We start from the raw sequence: 21,293 nt of genomic DNA, 5'->3' as shown, positions 1-21,293 counted from the left end.
CAGATGGTGCACCAAGGACATCTTGGGTGAAAGGCATGGACAGTTAGAAATGTCTGTGTCCTTGTATCTGTCTGCTTTTGGATTGGACATCTGGTCAACTACACACCAATTTGAAGAATAACTATTGGTCAAGCTAGCCTGTGTATTGATGGAATGTGTCTGCCTCGTCTAGACAATTCATAACACACTACAGTTGTTGAGTCCAACTAGCACTCTCAACCCAACGTTAGGGTTTGTCTGCCGTGAGAAATCTGAGGGTATTCTCACTCCTAATCTACTTGGATCATCTATGCAGGTAGCCAGGGAAAGGCTATCGCTATTGGTCCTGACCCTGGGTGCGGACAAGCGAGGGAGGATCACTTGGGTAGAGGGTCCTGGGGGAGCGGGAGCGATGTACCTTTAGGCGAGACATGGTATCAGCCTTATCCTCTGGACAACCAGCCTAACCATCCCCCTATCTTTATGGGTTATTATAAGGTAGTCCTCCTTTTTACCGCTCTTGGGGTACCTAAGAGTACTCAGACGAGTATGAAGCAACTGAGAGTAATAGACAACAGTTACTCTCACCACTTTAGTACTCGGACGAAGATGATGAGAGGTCAGGCACGTCCTTGTAATGAGAGCCAGGCAGCCTTTAATGAAGAACACCTGCAGCCCATCACCGAACCACAGGTGTATAAGAGGTGGAATGCTGCTGCATTGGGAAGAAGCCGGGAAAGAGAAAGACACAGCAGAAGCAGCCGTGCGGGAGTGAGAGAGGACAAGATGCTGAAACGCCAACCAAGAACCTGGGAGTCCTGCTGGAGTGACGGTGCAGGACAGAGAGCCCAGGAAGGAAAGGCAGGCAAGCGGCGCTGCCGAAGAGCAAAGGCAACGGGGCTGACTGAAGCACCCAGCGGCCAGGCTTTCCTGCAAAGGAGGAGAAGCCCTTACGAGGAGCTGCAGAGTCCAGGTAAGCGTTTGGGACAATTAAAGATACTGGGGCGGTCTGAAACACGTACGCATAACAGCGGTCCAAGTAAAGAAGCAAAGTTGTCTTTATTGACTACCGGAATGAATGAAAGCAACAAAGTTACATCCACTGAATAACAAAGGTAATGGAATTAAGCAAAGTTGCCTTAATTGAATACCGAACTGAATGAAAGAAGCAACGTTACATTTATTGAATACCAACCTGAATGAAAGAAGCACAGTTGTGTTTATTGAATACTGAATTGAAAGAAACAAGCAAAGTGGTGTTTATTAAATATCGAATTGAATGAAACAAGCAAAGAAGCATTTTTGGAATACTGAATTAAATGAACTAAGCAAAGATGCATTTATTGAACACTGAATGAGAGGAAATAATCCAAAAGGCATATATTGAATATTGTACTGAATGAAATAAGCAAACTATGCACCTGTTAAACTAAAGTGAAATGAAAGAACAACCCTGTTCAAATACTGCACAATGAACTGAAAGCCAATAGAAAGTTACGGCGAATGAAAAATCCTGAGTGCAAAGTTGAAGCCAAGGTTAAGAAAACACTGATATGTGAAAGTCAATGAACTTCATTTGACAAACTACTTGAATGAATATTGAACTACTCAAGGAGACCTGAAGTTCCTGGCTGTGTGACCTGGAATGGGTGGACTGTGTGGTCTAAAACTGTGCCAAGAACAGAGAACCCCTATATGCTAACAAGGAGGTTTGAGGTTGTGGAAGAAAGAAACCACCCATTGGTGTATACCAGACTTGGGGAAGGGAACCGTTGAAATACGAAACCAAAGCTACTAGATACTTCTTTTTATGTCATCTTGTTATATTACTCTTGGGGAAGGGAACCCTGAGACATGTTGCCCTGAAACAGCATTGAGCTTGGGGAAGGGCATCTTATCCTTCACAAATTGGTGGAACTTTGTTGCTGCCTGTCCAAAAGAAGGTAAATTGAACATTGTAATACACTTATTGACATTTGGAGAAGAGAAGATGAAGAGTAAGCCTGAGCTGGAAATAGCTAAGAATGTTACTTTTGGAACACTGTTTAGTTTATGGTTGACATCCCAACACATTGTTTTGTCTTAGGTGTGAGGGTAAGTAAAGGTTTGGGACACAGACAGACTTTTCAGTTGGACATATTGACAAACACTTTCCTTAGTTTCTGTAGGTAGGGAAATCCCACCTTAGTATAGGACAAGTTAGGGCTTGCTCCATTCTGGCATTTTCATTAATAAAAACGTGTTGTTATCTATTGAATCTGTTGTCTGTGTCTCCTTCCATGATGCCAATTTCACCCCCCCCCTTTTTTTGTGTGTTAAAAAGGAACAAGTTACTTACCTGTAATTGTTGTTCTGCAGCATGGGTCTGACATGGATTCACATGCTCATGAATGTTCCCCATCGTCAAGCTGGGAATCCACGGTAAAGAAAAAATCAGTTTCAGTTGCATTTCTGAACTTTCTTCTAATAACCAATCAGTGATCTCTGGTTCAACTGCCCCCAGCCAATGACTGCCCTCTAACTAAGCCCCTCCTCTGGCAGCCATCTTTAGATTTCGTAGCACGTAAAGTGGCAACAGGACCAAGAGAAGAGCCACTGAAGGGCAGGCGGGAGGGTACGCATGTGAATCCATGCCAGACCCATGCTGGAGAACAACAATTACAGGTAAGTAACTTGTTCGTTCTCCAGCATGGGATCTGGCATGGATTCACATGCTTGTGAATAAAGAATACATAGCAGTACACACATGCACAACCACGGGAGGTGGCAAAGGCTCAACATAAGCATCTCTTACCTATTCACCAGGCTCACCTTCAAGTGAACAGGTTGCGCAGCACTGCTAGGCTGACTCTGGACTCCTAGCTCCTGGTCGATGCAATATAATCTCATGAAGATGCGCGTCAACCTCCACGTAGCAGCCCTGCAGATGTCCAACAGGGGCACACCAGACAGGAATGCCGTAGTTGCAGCGATCGCTCTGGTTGAATGGGCTCTCGGACGGCCAGGCAACGGTCGGTTTGCCAACCGGTGACAATGGGTGATGCAGCCGGAGAGCCACCTGGAAATGTTAGCCTTGGAGAGGGCCTTCCCATGGTTCACAGGGCCAAAGTTCACAAAAAGTTGTGACATCTTCCAGAAATTCTTTGTGCGGTCCACATAGAACTTCAGCGCTCTAGCCAGATCCAGCGAGTGCAAAGTCCTCTCAGCCGGCGAGGAAGGCGTTCGGAAGAATACAGGCAACACCAAGGGCTCGTTTAGATGAAAGTCGGACGGCACCTTGGGCATGAAAGAGGGGTGCGTCCATAGCCCTACCCTTGTCTCGTGGAATGCCAAGTAAGGTGGTTTACATGAGAGGGCCTGGATCTCTCCCACTAGTCGTGGCAATGAAAGGAGCAGTCCTTTGACAAACTCTTTAACCAGACGGTGTGACCATAGCGACGACCGTCCCAGAGATCTGGTGTAGCGGGAGATAGCTGACAGATGGACCTTGATGGTGGCATGGGCCAGTCCAGCCTTGGGCAACGACGGCAAATACGGCAGTACTTGTGGAGCCGTGACTCGTCGAGGATTGATCTTCTGTGCACGGCACCAAACGTCAAACCTCTTCCCCCAGTCTTCTTTCTGACGAGAAAGTACCTTGAGTACACTCTGGAGTCCTGCAGCCTCTTCGGGACAAGCTCTATCGTGCCTTTCCTTAGCATGGCCCGCACCTCCGGCAACAGCAGAGAGATGTGGTTTTCCTGCCGGGCCACCAGTGGTATTCGGAGACACTTCCGCTGAAAGTCCAGGGTGGATCCGTGGGCGAGAGCGCCCAGCACCCAACGGTCGGTGGAGATGGTCTTCCACACGCTGATGAAGTTCGCCAGCCGCCCTCCCACCGGGTCGCTCAGGTGGGGGCCCGACTCCACGGCCGGTTCAATCCTGCATGGACGTCGACGGGCCGCCCTGGGGCCCTGGCGACGACGTCCTCCTCTGAAGGTCATGGAGAGGCCCCTGTTGGTCTCCTGGGCCGAGGAGCGGGAGGGTTGGCAGCAAGAAGAGGAACCCTGCCGAACCCCTTGGAGGATCCTTGGGACTTGCCGCCTGAGGTCTGAAAGGACGGCCTCCGTTGCTGAAGAGTGCCCAAAGCACGCACTGTCACTGTGTCTGCTTTTATGGCTTGGAGAAAATCATCCACAGCCTTCCCAAACAAATTGCCCCAGTCGAAGGGCATGTCCAGCACCTTCAACTGAACATCTTGCCGAAAGTTGGTGGCCTTGAGCCAGCCACAACGATGAAGGCAAACGTCGTTGCCCATCTGGCGGAATCCCACGTCGGCGATGTCCGTGGCCACCATGATAGCGTGGTCCGACGCCACCTCGCCTTCCTGTAGAATCTCCAAAGCTTCTGACCTCTTGTCATCGGGAAGGAACTTCAGGATGGGAGCGATCTTGAACACCAACTTCTGGTCGTAACGAGCCACGATGGCGAGGACATTGGCGGCCTTGATGGTAGTCGCTGCAGAATAGATGACCCATCGTCCCATGGCGTCTAACTTCTTGCCCTCGCTGTCTGGTGGGGCGGTAGCCGCCGAGGCCGAAGCACCTGATGACTTCTTCCTGGCTGTCACAGACACTACAGAATCTGGGGAAGGCTGGGCCCATAAGCACTTGGGGCGGAGTCAGGCACCCTGTACTACTTCTTGAGGCCATCCCTCTTCGCTGGAGCCATGGAAGGGTTCTTCATGAGTGCCAAACCCTCGTCCCAAATGTCATCCAGGAGTGGGACCGAGAGGATGGTCTTCCTCTTCGCCTCTCTGCGCTGGTATAATAAGCCCTCCTTCTTCTTTTCCTCCGGAGCGAGCTAAAAAAGTTCTGACGCTCTGGAGATCATCGAGTGGAACGAGCCAATCTCGTCCGGTGGCAAAGATCTGGATGGCGGTGAAGGGCGGTCCCCTAACTCGCCGTCGTAGTCGTCTGTGCCCGTCGTCGCTGTGTCTGGCTCCGTCTCATCCCTCGGGAGGGGAGAGGGCGGCGACGGGGGCGAAGGGTGGTGGGGAGGTGGAGGATGCACCCTCTTCTTCTTGGCTGGGGGTTCCCCCGTGGGGGTGTCGGCCGTAGCTGGCACCGCGGGCGGGGCCGCTGGCACAATAGGCATCCTCGTCTGGATCTCTGATACCAGCGTATGAAGTGCCGAAAGGATGGCCACTGAGAGGTCTCTAGGAGATACCCGAGGTGGGGGTGGCTGCTGAGGTGCATGCGGGATAGGCCGCTGGGGCACCGGCTGGGAGCCCAGGCCATCACCACCTTGCTGCTCTTCCTCAACTGTGTCCTCGACGTCATCACCTTCGTCATCGCCTTTGTCGGCACGCTCGTCGTAGGGCCTGCTTCCTACGTTTCCCTCCTCCTGGATGGTTTGCAAACCATAGAGCTCCTCCTCAAAGGAGATATCCGTACCCTGGAGGACCACCGCATCCCTCCCTTCTTTATTTCCAGCGGTGAAGGTCTGGTGGAAACGCGTACAGCAGAGGGAATGACCACTCCACCACAATCGCGTCTCCTAAGGCTCCCCTTGGGGGAAATTCCCGCGAGCAGAACCTTTCAAACTTCCGGTTGACACTGGAGGCGAAGAGATCCACTTGAGGGGTCCCCCTAAGGGCAAAGATCTCCAGCAGAATCTCCTGAGCCAACTCCCACTCGTGAGAGAACACGCTCTGCCTGCTCAGAGCATCCGCCGTCTCGTTTTCGTCTCTGGCCAGATGAACTGCCGAGACCGAAATCTCCTGCTGGATTGCCCAGAACCAGAGCTGCATCGCCTCCCTGCACAGAGGAAGTGACCCTGCCCCCCCCCTTTTTGTTGAGGTAGTGCATGGCCACTGTGTTGTCCGTCAGGATCAGGACATTCTTTCCTCGCACAGTCGGCAGAAAAGCCTTCAGGGTAACCCTGACGGCCCTCAGCTCCAACAGATTGATATAGAGTCTGGACTCCGACAGAGACCAAAGACAGCTGACTGTCAACTCATTGGCATGAGCTCCCCATCCCGTGAGGGATGCATCCGTCGTGATCGTCACCTCTGGCCAGGCTAACCAAAATGGAGCCCCCTTCATCAGATTGCCTTCGACGGCCCACCACAGAAGGTCCCGGGTCACCGAGGGCGGCACCTGAACGGGGTCCGACATCCTGCCGGAGGACTGTGACCACTGGAGTTTGAGAGCCCATTGCAAAGATCTCATCCGCAACCTGGCCTCTGGCACCAGAAGAATGCAGGATGCCATGAGGCCGAGCAGTCTCAAGAACTCGAACGCTGGGAGATTCGGGGCATGTTGAAACCTGTGCACCATCTGCTGAATGTGATGAGCCCTCAACTGGGGAGGAAAACACTGGCCCAGGGACGTGTCGAGCACTGCTCGATGTACTGGAGCCGCTGTGTTGGCGTCAAATGGGACTTATTTAAATTGAGGGAGAAGCCCAGCCTGTGAAGGGAGTGGCAGGTGACTGACAGATGATCCAGGACTTGCTCGGGAGAGTGCGCCCTGATCAACCAATCATCCAGGTAGGGGTAGGCGTGAATCCCCCCTTTCCTGAGATACGCTGCCACAACCACCATGAGCTTGGTGAAGACCCATGAGCTTGGTGAAGACCCTCGGGGCGGAGGTCAATCTGAACGGCAGGACCCAAAACTGAAAGTGCGAGTTGCCAACCACGAACCTCAGGAACTTCTTGTGCTTGGGATGGATTGGCACATGGAAATAAGCGTCCTTGAGATCTAGAGACACCAACCAGTCCTGAAGTTGAAGGGCCTGGAGGACTTGAGAAAGAGTAACCATCTTGATCTTGTCCTTCCGAAGGAGCTTGTTCAAACCGCGCAAGTCCATGACGGGTATCAAGCCCCCGTCTTTCTTTGAAAAAAAAAAATAAGGGGAATACCATCCCTTGTTCCTCTCCGCTACAGGCACCAGTCCTATGGCGCCTTTCTCCAGCAGGGATTGAATTGCCTGCGCAAGGAGCGGATCCGGACTCTTCAAAGAGAGGTTCCCTGGTGGATTGTCGTGAGGCCTCTGCCGGAAAGGAAGACAGTAGCTGTGGGCTATGATCTCCAGAACCCACTCATCTGAAGTAATGGCCCGCCATTCTACCAGATGCTGCGCCAGCCTTCCCCCAACCGGCGAACCATGGGACATGGCCTCATGACTGAGCAGAAGCGGCTGCGGCGTTGCCTGAGGGCAAAGAGGCAACTGCCCAAGCAGCCTTGGCACCTCGATTACCTTGTTTTCCACCTCTGGCACTCCTATGGTGGCACCTTTGACTAGCAGCTCCTCTCGCTTTACTAAAGGATGAGTAATAACGAAAGGAATATCATACATTGCTGTCCCCTAGGACGAAAACGCAGAGGTTGGCGAACTGCAGCGCTCAACGACTTTGCTGCAGCTTTTGAGGTCTGCAATCTCTCAAGGCTCTCGTCAGCCTTGCTGCCAAAAAGATGTACACCATCAAATGTTGAGGAGCCGGGTTTGCACATGAGGAGCAAACCCCGACTTCCACAACCACGCAAACCTGCGTATTATGGTGCTCACCGCCATGGACCGACTGACGCAATCTGTCATGTCCAGACCCAACTGAACGGCCTCACACATGGCATCCTTGCCATCCTGTATCATAGCAAGAAAACCACCCCGTTCGTCCCCTTCGGCAAGATGTTCAGCCGCTAAGGAAACACAGTTCCACAGAGTGTGCGTGAAACGTGACAAGGCACATACAGAGTTGGCTGCCTGAAGAGCCATACCCCCTGAAGAAAACACTTTTTTCGCCCAACCATCAAAACGCTTGTCGTCCCTATCAGGAGAGATGGTAGGATACGATGCCTGCTTTGCTGGGGCCGTTGCCGCCTGCACCACCAAACTCTCCGGAGTGGGGTGCGTGGTCAAGTAGCAAGGGTCGCTACTGGCTGGGCGGTATTTTCGCGGCAAAGACTTGCCCACTGCCGGGAGACTCTCCGGAGCAGTCCAAGCCACCGCCACCCTCCTTTGTAGAGCCATATGGAACGGCAGTACCGGGTCAGTTGGTGGACCTGGGTCGAGGATATCCGTCAGGTCATCCTGCAGAAAATCCCCTGGTGGAGCAGACCACCCCAAGTACTCGGTGACCATCGACATAAGGCACCGGTACGAGGACTCGGCATGGGTGCCAGGCTCAGGCCTACAGAACTCCACCCCCGGAGAGGTGGCCAGACCACTGGCGTCGTGCAGCGACTGACGCAGGTCCTCAATCTGGCTATGTCCTGAGATAATCTCATCTGGTACCGTATCAGAAACCATCCCATCCTCAGAACCCTCATCCACCTCAGAAATATAATCCAGATGGCGGAAATTGGGCACAGAATGGGGGACAAAGACATGTTTGGCCTTGGCCAGAGCCTTTCTAGGGGGTTCCACCGTGCCACGGGGTACCTCCGACAAGACAGCCTCGAAAGGCGTAGAGTGCGTCGAATGAATCGCGTCGACGTCGAGCGTGGCGCCGACAGCATCAACTGCTTCGACACAGGCCTCGAGGGCCGAGCCCCGAGCTTGTCCTTCGACAGCCTGGGTGCCGATGGCGTCGACGACTTCCTCGATGGCAAAGCCTCAAGAGAGTCCCTCGACGACCTTGGCGCCACAGCCGTCGACGTCTTCTTCGAAGACTTCACAGGTGCACACGGTCTCGAGCGCTTCGAGGACCGGGACCTGGAACTGGCATGACTAGAACGACACAGTCGACACAATCATCCGTGTCGTGGGCCTCCCTGAGGCACCAGAGGCAGGTGTCGTGCAAGTCCGTCACTGACATCTGGGACCCGCAGTCCCCAAACTTCTTGAAGCCCGGACGCGGGGTGGAAGAAGAGGAAGCCATCCCGATAAACTTCACAAACGAACAGGTTCGAAGAACCGAAAGAACAGAAACTCCAAAGAGTCAAGGCGCGCCACGATCTCCGAAGCGAACAAGTTTGCGGAAAAAACGGAACTATGGCTACGGGCGTTGTGCGTCCTACTTATAACATCCGGTGACGTCGGCCGTCTGAGGAGGTCCTCGAAGACGGCATATCGACGTCATCGATGCAGGACGCAGACGCCAAAAGATTTTCCGAAGCAGCACAGCTGTGGTGATTACTGTCATAGATATGGAATACGTCGGAGGACCCAATCCCCTCAAATGTTGTCTCTTGCAGGGATTGGATGTGGACTCTTTTTAAGAATTATTTAATTGTGTCTTGATTTAATATGTATTTCCTATTACTACTGATGCATTATTGTCATTATATAATTTGCAAAGTCCAAAAACACAAACAAAAGAGGAGAAAAAAGACACAAATGCAACTGGTTTTGGTGCAAATGGAAAATACACAGCTTAACATCACATTAATAAAATAAACCCTTATGCAAGGAGTAGAGGGTAAATCAGGCTTTAACAAAAAGCTGTGCACTGTATTGTTCGCTAAGGTTAATTTGATCACAATAGCATTTAGGAGTACATTTTCCCATTCATATGAAAGTAAAGTTTCAAAATGAAATACCTGCTTTCTTCACACTCTGACAATGGTTTACCCTAATGAGGTCTGCAGCTGTATCCCGGACTATAGGCTCTTCACACTGCAGCAGTTGAAATACACATTTCCACAGGATCAAAGCATCTGATAAATCTGAGGATATGAAAAATAATCATTTCAGCAAAATATATTAGTTGAGGCAAAATGGGAGTGCACTTTCTCAATATTTACCAGTGTGAAAATTGAAATATGCAAGTTGTTAAACATCAGGTGTCGGGAGATGGATGCACTTGGTTACTGAACCAAAATGAGAAGAAATGCTGTCCCTGTTATAACGTTAGCTGTACCACGGTATTGTCTTTCTATGATGCATCTGTTGCACGGCAAAGTTGTCATGCCTATTTGCTTTAATCCTTAATTATGCCAGATTAAATATATTACAGTCAGCGGGAGTGACATCGTAGTTATGGTTAAGTGTGATTTCCCACTGGAAAAGCACTTTTTTGTGATGCTTAGAATGTTCAAGCCATTGAAAGAAACTAGTCAAAACATTCCCCAAAATATATATACAATACCATTTTTTTAAATAAAGTTTTGTGCATTTGCGGCAGGCAATGTTTTTATCCCATTCAAAATGTCATAGGACATAATTTGCCATCACCGAAAGCAAAAAGCGCTTGACAGATTTGCACCAAACTTGCGTGCGGTATCCCCTGAACACAGCACAGCCCTTTCACTGTAAGTGGGTATTTTACTGTAGCATTTTTATGGGGGTGAAGGTTCTCGTTGGTAAATTAAAGAAAGAAAAAGGGAGGTTTGGGGAGCAAGCAGGGTGGTAGAAGATGGGCATGGGTGTTGGCCCCCGATAAAAATGCAGGCGTAAATTTTGCAGTGAAATGTCAACCACAGTGAGTTGTCATAAATCCCTTGCTCAAGAAGTTAGCATAAGGTCCCCGCCGTTCTATGCTTGGTATAGTGAAAATCCATCCAGTGTTTTAAAAAAAATAAAAGATGGGGCAAACAATATCTTGTATATTTCAAGCTTGTACGCCTACTTGCAGACCGACCCACAGAAGGAGAAATTACTTAATGTAATGTTATTTCCATTATTTCTATGGATTCTTCTTCCGCAGATTCCTCCACAGATGGATATGCCCTTCCAGCTTCAGCTGCTCGCAAAAAAACTTCGATAGGGGGTGTAGGACCTTGACTTGGCCTTCAATCGGTCTTGATTCGGTGCTCGACGTTGGGCGTCGTATATATACTGCGTCACTATGCCCCATACCTCAGTTGCCACCCCCCCACCCCCGAACTCAGCCACTGCAGAGGAAAACCAGTGAGAACTAGCCAATAGAGGGTTAGAAAAATCAAGGATCCCCACTGTGAAAAGAAGAATTTTTAGAAAACTTGTATTTCCTTTTTTTCTTTTTAAAACAAAGAGGGGCGTGGCTTGCCAGCCAGAAGAGCAACTGACTCTAAACCCATCACTAAGACCTCCTTCTCTCGAGAATAGACATACACCAACTGCAATGCTTTCTGAGCAGGGACAGATGGGAGGGGTGATCAGTAATCTGCAGGAGAAGAATTCATAGAAAGAATAGTGCTTCGTAAATGTATGGAGCGAGGACCAAGTCGTCGCCCGGCAGATTTCCCTAACCGGAACCCCCTTTGCAAAGCTTTATGTTATGTTACAGTACATTTGTGTAGTGCCTTATGTACCATTGGTATGATCTCAAAGCACTGTGGGATGAACGCCCTCAGGGACTGTGGTCCGTATCAGTTGAGAGTAATGTAGCATATAGTGCTTGGGTGCACTTGGTATGTGTGCAGCTGGTGCGGATTGTGCGTGTTGGCTGCTTTCTAGTGCTAAGTGTAGTGCGTGGATGTGAGAGATCAGTGTTACATGCGCAGCATGGAGGGTGGTCTCTGAGTTTGCATTCTGGCTGCCGTGGGGCATTTGCAAGAGATTATGTGTGCTGCTAGGCTGATTTTTTTCATGGAGCACAGCTGCGTTCCACCAGGTTGTTGAGGTGTTATATGAGCAATGTAGGCATGTGTGCAGCTAGGCCGAATTGATTGAGGGGTGTGGCTGCATTCTATTATTTGCTGGTGTAAATTGGAGGGTGACCACAATGGTAGGAATGAGTTTGCGGTTACTGGCGGGTGGCATCATTATATGGGATGGTTACGGAGCTCAGTGCGCCGGGGGAGTCTGCACTGCGGGTTCGTGGTAATGGATTTCACTCAGGAGTTGGCCTCGGGGGGCCTATTTCCGGTTCCTTTATAGAATTTAGGCTGGGTAGGTGAGTGTTTTTTGGGTTATATATGATCTCTTGAGAGCGTTTGACCAAGCACAGTTGCTTCTGTCATGCCAGTACAGGGTTCTTAGTTATTCATGGGTAGAGGTTGTTTCTATTGCTACTATAGCACCAGCAATACTTTGGAGGCTGAGTTCGGTGCGTGTAGCTTTTAGCTGCAAAAGGCAGGAAATGTATCGGTCTCATGGCCGATTTCTGTGTCATGACTGCCCTGCTTTTCCACGGTGAGAGAGTTAAATTATTGGCTAGCAGTATTCCATGGCTCGCATGCTATGTCTCAGGTTAGTGCTTGTTCTTGTTCTCACTGAACTTTGGTCTTTGGGGATTGGTGGATGGCTGTGAACGGATCTTTCATGGATTTGGGAAGAGCCATGTTTTTACTGCTTTTCAGAGCGACATGTAATCCTGAGTGTGACAAATATGGAAAGATAGCAAATTTCATACAGTTGGTGCCAAGGTTGAGAAGTCTGACCCTCCCATTCTAGCTGAGGTGGAGGCTGGGATCATTAGGAGGGCTGTGCTTGACCTTATGGAGCGTGATGGGCGGTAGAGTATAGTCTTCTCTTGAGTGGGATGGGCCAGACTTGTCGACTGCTCAGTGCATGATGCATAGGATTTTGAAAGTGGCTCTTCCATTATTGGGAAGCCAGTGGAGGGTGCTGAGAGTAGGTGAGATGTGGTCTCTTCGTCCCAGAGCAAGCAGGAGTTTAGCAGCTGCGTTTTGGGTTCTTTGGAGTTTGTTCAGTTGGCATGACGGAGCGCCTAGGTACATGGAATTCGCATAGTCTAGTCTGGGCATGACAATTATCATAATAGAGGTCAATCTGTTGGGGAAAAGAGATAAGGGAAGATGCGTCTCAGCAGCCTGAGGTGATAGTGACAGGATGCGGATCTGTTTTTGATCTGGTGGGACAGAGTTAGGTCCAAGTCCAATATGCATCCAAGGTTTTTGACTGTGCTGGTGATTGGGGGAGAGGGGTGCTGAGGGAGGGGACCATGAGAGTGGTTGAGGGAGTAGAGCAGTGTTGCCACACACCATGATTTCAGTTTTTCCCGGGTTGAAAAGGAGGTGGCTTCTAGTCATCCATTCGTCAATATCACTGAGGCAAGCTTCTAGGTCAGGGGTGACCAGAGCTTATTTTTGGGATTCTCATGATAATTTAGGTGTCTGCGACGTAATAGTAGCAAGTGAGGTTGTGCAAGCAGATGGTTCCTGGCAGTTGGGTCACGTAAAGGTTGAACAGGAGCGCGGAGAGGCAAGCGCCTTGTGGTACTCTGGTATTCACTGGGCGAGCGGAGGAGGTAAAAGGGGGAAGGGTAGTCTGTTGCTAAGGAATGAGGAAATCCAAGGGAGAGCTAGGTCTCGGATTCCAAGGGAGTGGAGTCGGTTGAGTAGGGTTGAGTGGTTAATGGTGTCAAAGGCAGTTGAGAGATCAAGGAGAATCAGAGCGGCGCATCCTTCAGAGTCAGCAGTGACTTTGAGGTCGTCCCAGATCGAAATCAGTGTGGTTTCTTTTCCATGGCGGGGTCGGAAACCAGACTGAGCAGGGTCTAGTAGGTTGCTGCATTCAGCAAAAAGGTTGAGCTGAGAGTAGGCAGAGCGGTCGATGAGTTTTGCTAGGAATCTGTTGTTGGAGATGGGACTGTAATTGGATGGCTGGAGGGGGGTCGAGGCATGCCTTTTTCAAAAGGCGCTTGACGTGCACAACTTTCAAGGGGTCTGGGAAGGAGCCTGAGGTGAAGGAGTCGTTGAGTATGGACCTAGCTTGTTCTCTAGCACAAGTGGAGGAAAAGATTTCTTAGAGGAGGGGGGCTGGGCAGGGGTCAAGGGGCGACCCGGAGGGTCTGCTGCTGGACAGTAGTTTGAGGAATTCCTCACTCGAGATCGGCTTGAAGGAGTCGAAGGTCGGTGCTGCGGGAGGGGGCGGAGGATCTTGAGTGGGGGGAGTTGGCAGGGGGGCGAGGTTGGACAGCTTGGTATTATAAGGGTGGCTGTCCTGTCAATTGCTGTTCTGTAGAAATGATGGGAGAGGGAGTTGCAGAGCACTTGTGTGGGTGTGGTAGGGGCAATGGTGCAAGTGTGCTTCACGAATTCTGGGATGACCCTATAGAGCTCTTCACTACTGTTGTGGCAGTTTAGGATTCTTTTATTATAGTCAGTCTTTTGGCCTTTCGGATCTCGGTTTTGTAGTTACTGTAATGGCGAGCGAACAGGGATTTCCTACAGGGAGTCTTTGTGGCTCACCATTTGCGCTCAAGGGAGCGGTTATGGGTTTTGACAGACTTCTGGTTGGTTGTGAAGCATTTGGGGATTGGTCCTTTGCGGGTGCGCGCGGGTCGTGAAGGGGTGAGAGGGATGAGTGAGTCATTGAGCCAAGAGTCAAAGGATTCAATAGGTAGAGGTCTGTCTGTGGGTGGGAGTGAGCGTAGCAGGGCTTCAGCCAGGTCAGGTAATACCTTGACCATGTTCCAGCATTTGTGGTCATCTAGTGAGATTGGGTGGATGAGGGGTGGTGGGGTAGGTGTGTGGATAGAGAAGGGTAAGGCTGAGTGGTCAGTCGAGATGAGGGGTATGGGGATGGACACCGAGACGAGGTCAGAGGAGCTGAAGATTGCATCAAGGGTGTGGCCTCTGATGTGGGTGGGACCAGTAAAGTGCCCGCAAAGGTTGAGTGCCTCTAGGCTGTCGACCAAGGGCTGGGTTGTGGGGTTGTTGGGATTATCAAACCAGATGTTGAAGTCGCCCAGTGGGGTGAGTGCCGGATGGTTGACCAGGATGGTAGCTAATGAGTCACAGAGATTGTTTGCAAGTCGTATCCCGGCGGGCTGTAGATGAGTAGGAAACTGTGTAAGGAAGCGGCCGAGAGGGAGAGTCTGATCAGAAGCGATTCAAAGTTAGCTGTGCATGGCTGGGTTTCGATGAGAGAGATGGATAAATTGGGTTTGTGGAGGTGGCTCTGTTGTGGGGGATGAGAATGTAGCAGGGAGGGAAAGCCTTGTGTGCGACTTGTTTTAAGTAGTCTCTGAACCATGTTTCAGTTATGAAGATGAGATAGGGGTTTTCGGTGGATAGAAGGTCGAAAACGCTGTTACGGTTTCTGGCCATGGAGCGGGCATTGAATACGTGACTTGGTATGGGGAAGTGGTTCTAGTGGTGTTCTTGGCAGGATGGGCATGATGGGCTGGAGTGGCCAGTGGGGGCAATCGGGGGCAGCGGGTGGCTGGGTGGTGGGAGAGAATGGGACAGTCTGAGTATTCAGTAATGATGTTTGGTGGGGCAAAGGAGGTGCGGATGGGTGGAAGCGGTAACAGAGAGCGTGCAGTGGCTGCTTTGGTTGCGATGGAGGTAATTGGATAGAAGAAGGGAGGTGGGCGGTGAGTGCTGTTGGTGCAGTGGGTGGGTATCAACTGGATGGTGGGTTGGTTGCAGGTCTGGAGGGAGGTGGAGATGAGGAGGTGGTAGGCGAGGAATTGTGTCTGAAGCGGGACAATCTAGGAGTGGATAGCAGCAGGGCTGTGGGTGGATGGGATGGAGGACTGATGTAGGCGAAGAGAGGCACAAAGGGTTGAGGGTGAGGGGCGGTCGTTACTTTTGAGTTTTGAGCATTTTGGCACAGGAGGTGTGTGAGAGGGTAGGTGGTTTGAAGGGGGGGTGAGGCGATAGTTCTGGAGAGAGCAAGCCACGCCATGCAGAGAGAGGGGAAGGGGATGTCTTTGGATGTAGGGTGAGTGGGTGGTGGGTGTGTGTGAGGGGGAGGAGGGGTGAGGTCTGATGGAGAGTGAGAGTGGTTTGGCTCAGTGGAGGGGAGGTGTGGGCAGGTTGGGGCTGCTGAGAGGGCACCGGGCAGTGATGGGCGGTGGGGAAAGGGTGAGGCAAGGTAGGACCGAGTTGGAGGGTCAGTTTGACGGCGGGATGATGGGGTTGGAGGAGGGACATTGACATCTCTATGAAAGGGTGCTTGGTGATGTTTGGGGGCGGGAAGGTCTGCAGGGTTTTGGCTGAGGCATGGGGTGAAGGTCTATGGGGTAAAGTTCTGTGTGGATGGGCAAATGAAATAGTGGATGCTAGGGGGTTGTGTGTTTGAGCCAGGAGTGTTTGCTGGGGGCACGCCAGGTATTGTCAGGAGGTGGGGAATTGGTGAGTCGGGGTTGGGGCGGGGGTGTCGGCGGGGTGAGGTTTAGTGGAGGGACATTGACCTCACCCTGAACGAGTGATTGTGAGGATTGAGGGGAGGAGACGGTCTGCAAGGTTCTAGCTGAGGCGTGGGGCGATGTGGGCTGGGGTGAAGATCTGTATGGAGATCATCTGCAGGGAGGGACAGGTGTGAAGGTGGTGGTGGCGGAGGGGTGGTGCCAGGAGCGCCAGTGGGACTCCTCTGGCCTGGGAGTTGGATGTAGCGTGGTGAGTGATTCTTGGTGATGTGGGTAGAGGTGATGTCTGCGGACCTGGGAGGAGTGGGGCATGGAATTTATGGGATGGGGTCTGGAAGCGGCTAAGGTGGTTAGGGGGTTTTGTTTGCAGCACCAAAGGGCTCCTCTGGCTTGGGTGTTAGAGGTAGTGCAGTGAGAGAGAGAGTAGGGGTGACAGTCATTCTTGGCATGTGGCCAGGTGGAGGTGTTGCACGAGGGAAGGGCCTCCGGGCAGGTGGGTGGGGGCATGGAAGAGTGGGGATGATTTGTGGTGTGCCGGGTGGCTCCTCTGGTGTGCGGGGAGGGGGCGGTGTGATGAGTGTGTGAGAGAAGTAGGGCGTCACAGTGCGGGATGATTCTGGGGATGGGGTAGGTAGGCATGGTTGTGTGTGGATGAAGATTGAAAATTGTGGAGCTAGAGAGGCAGAGGTCAGGTGAGAGTGTGAGGGGAGTGTGGGGTTGGAGTGGGGGATGGTTCTGGGGTTAGGGAGGCTGTAAGGAACTCATGGTGGCAACAGTAAAGACGGACACAAGTGATCACAGTGATCACAAGTGATCACAGTTCAAGGGTGTTTATTAAACTGTATGTAGGTTGGAAAAACGCAACCCTAAATCTAAAATGGGATAAAGCGTTGACCATCAAATGAAAATAAGGCAGTCCTAGTGGTGTTGTGTCAAATAAAAAGGGCCTATACTAAGAAACCTATTGCCAAACCTTACAGCTAATACAAAAAGGGTGTGGTATGGTTTTCAAGAAAAGAAAGAAGTGTTCACAAATAATATGTCAGGATGCGGTAGCTTGGATCTCCCTTCCCCACGTTTTGAGGGTAAAATGGGATCTTTGAGCACAGTACACTCTTGAGCTTCCCCAGCACGAGACTCCTGTTCCACTTGCAGCTATAAGGGCCGTCGATGGCCAAGTCTTGTTTCTCTTGAAAGTCTCTTGCCTTCTAGGGCCTGACGTATTCAATAACAAAACAAAAGTTTGATTCCTAGTTTACTTCGGATGAGGATTCTTCACTCCTCATCCCCGTCTTCCGGCCGCTGACCCTTCTTTCTCGTGGTGTTGGGTGATAGCTTTTCACCCCCTGGATCTCCCTTTTCTGGGCTTGGATCCTAAAACAGTTCCTATCAATATCAAGGCCTTCGGTGGTTGTGGTTTCCTGGTACTGAGGGCCTGATAGGTTTACCAAGAAAAACAACAAACTAACACAAAGTTCTGTTCTATGCATTTCTCAGGTGATGGATTCGCCCCTGGGTCCTCCTCTTCCGGGCGCAGACCCCTCTTTGCTTTCAGCCTCCCTCCGCCGGGTTCACTATGGCTTTTCCTTCACTTACAAATCTTAATGTCTTTTTAGACAGTTCCAGTGGACATCCCTCGGCCAGGTTCACCTTTGTCAACACACTGCTTCTTGGGACTTTAGACTTTGCCCCCATCGCGTCAGCATCCCTCTTCCGGGTTCACTCTTGCCAACTTCACCTTCACATTTACTTTCAATGTTTATGGGATTCGCTTCCCTTGCTTTCTCATGTGGCAGGATTCACTACCCTTGCTTTCTTTATAGTTCTTAGGTCAAAGGCTTTCCACTGTACAGTGATTTTGCTTGACCTCCTGTATGACCACTTTGACCTATCTTGGCGGCTCTCCTACAGCCTTCTGGTATCTGTAGTTTTACCCAGATGGGGATCGACTAGATTTTTTCGGAACAGCACCCACGTGGTGCCGGTCCCATTCTGCAGCTGGTCTCCCCTTTCCAATCTTATTGTTCTTTGAACTTCTCTCACTTTGCCACTTTGTGACTTTCATTCACCACAGCCCGGTTCTTATCGGTTCCCCCTTTGACTCACTGGTTGTGATGAACCGCTTGGCTTTCCTCTTAACTGGAGTCTAGTCCGGTACCACGGAAGCAGGAGTCTCCCTCTCTCCGGCTTATCAGGGTCGATACGCTCCGTTTACCGTTGACATCTGCTACAGGACACTTGGGCTATTGTCCTCGATCTTACGATTCCTTCTGCGGAGGGTTCATAGGGTTTTGACGAGAAGGGCAACGGTGTGTCTCTCCTCATCGGCCTCTCAATATTTGCCGCCTTTATCCTCCTCTTGAACTGTTGGGTCTGGATAGTTGTCTCGTAGTGCGGTCTGCCTTGCTCGTACTGTGCTCTCTTGCTCCACCTTTTATCCGTGAGGGGAAAAGGAAGGGCCGTCAGGTGTGTGTGATTTAAGTCAATTGCCTGACTTTGCCTGACGCTTATATTGGGACATGTCAGGTGAACGGCTCTGGTGTTAGTCTGCCGTCTTCCATGTGGTAAGAAAGTGTTTGTGTCAAAAAGAAAGGGGTTGTCATGGGAAATTATATTCTTCGTCCTAGGGGTGTTGGTAAAGTCGGAAGGGTGAGATTGATAGGGTTTGGGAAGCAAATGGGAATGATCGGGATTAATGTGAAAAATTAAACAAGGGTGATTGTGGGAGTGGTAGTGTTTCATCGGAGTATACTAGGTGTTTGGAAAAGAATAACCAGAGAGATAGGGAAAAGAATGTCCGAGAGTGTTCGGACAAGGTACAGGTTAACAGCGATTGTGGGAGAGATGGATTTTAAGGTGCAAGGGGGTTTGGGTTCCTGGGGGATTTGTTGGATATGGAGGGATCATTAGAGCAGGGAATCACAGAAAAAGGAGTATTCTCAGAGTTGGGGTGCTTGACGTTTGCAATCCTAGTGGCTTGGCTATATACAGAGGGATCGTTGGTTCTTGGCCAGAGGGATCCACTGGAGGAAGTGAGGTAGATGTCATATAGCCTATAAAGGCTTGTAAGGTCTCGTCTTCCTCTCTCTACTCCTATGTGTAAAAACATGCCTCACGTGTGGTCTTTTCCTGAACACAACCTCAGATTCCCCTTTCCAGGTGCTGCTCTCTCTTCCATCCACCCTTTGAGTTGGGGTCTGAGAGCATTGGTCCCTCCCAAGCTAACTGAATAAGGGACTCTCGGGGCTGGATAGGGAGTATACCCTCAGGTTTCTCACAAGTCGTGGTTGTGTATGGATGGAGTTTCGGGATGAGGGAGTTACAAAGGTGGCGATGTGGTGAGTGTGTGTGCGATGTTTCTGGGGCTGAGGGCAGAGGGTGGTGATGTGTGGATGAAGTTTGAGAATGAAGGTGCTAGCAAGGTAGCGGTAGGTCGGGCACGGAGTGTATTTGTTTGAAATCATTTTTCGTTCGTTTGTTGGTTGTGGACAGAGTGGGAAGGTTGTGTGTTAGATTGGATTTTGGGGTGGCTGCGTAGTTGCAGGGTCATTGTTGCGGGCACGGAGAGGAGTTGTTCTCGCTCCGTTTTTGTCCTGTTGGGAGTGCTGGCACTGGTCGTGAAGGGGAACATTGCGACAGGTGAGGTTTATCGGGGTTGGGTGGGTCACTGCAGGTTGGGAGTGCTGGGGTCGTGTATTTGGAGGAACGAGTTACTCAAGTCTAGTAGATGCAGTAGCTGCTAGATATCTAGAATTGGGTAAGTGGTATATGCAATGGTACCTAGAGATGGGACACCCGAATAGTGGGAGAAACCTTGCTACTGTACTAATGGGGGTAACAGCTTTGAGATTGCTAAAGTGGGGGCAAAGAAGCAGCGAGACCTAAGATTATGACATCTGGATAGCAGGAGAAACACCTAGAATGGAGGCACGGCAACAAATGTAACAACTGCTTTAACAACTGCTAGCTTTGATATTCCTAGAATGTGCGCACAGTAGAAAATGCACCAACACCTAAAATGTGGGCACAATAGGAAGCGTAGCAGCAGCAAGCATTGAGATTCTTAAAATGGATGCAGAGTAGTAAATGCAACAACCCTAAACTTTGAGATTCCTAAAATGGGGGCACAGTAGTAGATGCAGCAAAACCCAAGATTGTGACACCAGGATATTACGAGAAACACCTATAATGGGGCACAGAAGCAAATGCAACAGTTAGCTTTGAGATTCCTAAAATGGGGGCACAGTAGTTAATGTAATAACACCTGACTTTGAGATTCCTAAAATGGGGATACCGTAGCAAAAGCAACAATGGTTAGCCTTGAGATTCCTAAAGTGGGTGCAGAGTAGTAAATGCAATAACACCTAGCTTTGAGATTCCTAGAATGGCGACACAGTTGCAGAAGCAGCAAGCCTTAGGATTATGACACCTGGATAGTGGAAGAAACACCCAAAATGGGGGCACAGTAGAAAATGCAACAACACTTCAAATGTGGGCACAATAGCAAGTGCAGCAGTAAGCTTTGAGATTCCTAAAAATGCGTGCAGAGTAGTAAAAGCAACAACACCTTGCTTTGAGATTCCTAAAATGGGGGCACAGTAGTAGAAGTAGCAAAACCTAAGATTGTTACACCAGTATATTATGAGACACGCCTACAATGGGGGTACAGAAGAAAATGCAACAGCTGTGGGGGCACCTACAATGGGGGCACAGAGGCAAATGCAACAGTAGTTAATGTAACCACAACTGACTTTGAAATTCATAAAATGGGGGCACAGTAGAAACAGCGAGACCTACGATTTTGACAACAGCATAGTGGGAGAAACAGCCACAATGGGGGTACAGAAGCAAATGCAACACAGCTAGCTTTGAGATTCCAACATGGGGGCACACTAGTTAATGCAACAACACCTGACTTTGAGATTCCTAGAACGGGTTCACAGTAGTAAATGCAACAACACCTGACTTTGAGATTCCTAGAATGGGGGCATAGAAGCAGATGCAACAACAGCCAGCTCTGAGATTCCTAAAATGGGTGCACAGTAGTAGAAGCAGCAAGACTTAATAATTTGAGACTAGGATAGTGGGTGAGACACCTACAAACTCTGCTATTGCTTTTTCTCCTCCTTTCCCCTGCCGACTTCCTGGCTGATACTGAAACTGCACTGGTTACCCGGCCACCCTCTGCTCTCGAACCGTACTTTTACCTATTATAGCATACTGCCCAGGCACTGACCTCTCAGCAAAGGACCTCAAGGCAAAGGACAGCACCTGTGTAAGAGGCAGCTCCAGACCGTGTTGGCCCGTGTTAGCCCGAGTAGCCTGCAGTCGTCACCCAGCAATCA

The 21,293-nt window shown here is 50.3% G+C and overlaps 1 protein-coding gene across 3 annotated transcripts in view; it reads right to left on the bottom strand.

Annotated features, from left to right (window-relative positions):
• The window catches only part of THADA (THADA armadillo repeat containing), a 2,999,906-nt gene that overhangs the window by 141,441 nt on the left and 2,837,172 nt on the right, over positions 1-21,293 (bottom strand). For all 3 annotated transcript variants that reach the window (XM_069608464.1, XM_069608463.1, XM_069608465.1), the window contains exon 36: positions 9,506-9,631. In XM_069608464.1, the coding sequence (XP_069464565.1) occupies positions 9,506-9,631 (126 nt within the window). The remainder of the gene's footprint in view (positions 1-9,505; positions 9,632-21,293) is intronic.

The sequence above is a fragment of the Ambystoma mexicanum genome, chromosome 4q (genome assembly GCF_040938575.1).
Source record: "Ambystoma mexicanum isolate Mex_15411 chromosome 4q, UKY_AmexF1_1, whole genome shotgun sequence".
Classification (NCBI taxonomy): Eukaryota; Metazoa; Chordata; class Amphibia; order Caudata; family Ambystomatidae; genus Ambystoma; species Ambystoma mexicanum.
Note: the sequence above shows the minus strand (reverse complement) of the source record. Positions and strands in the feature narration are given on the sequence as shown.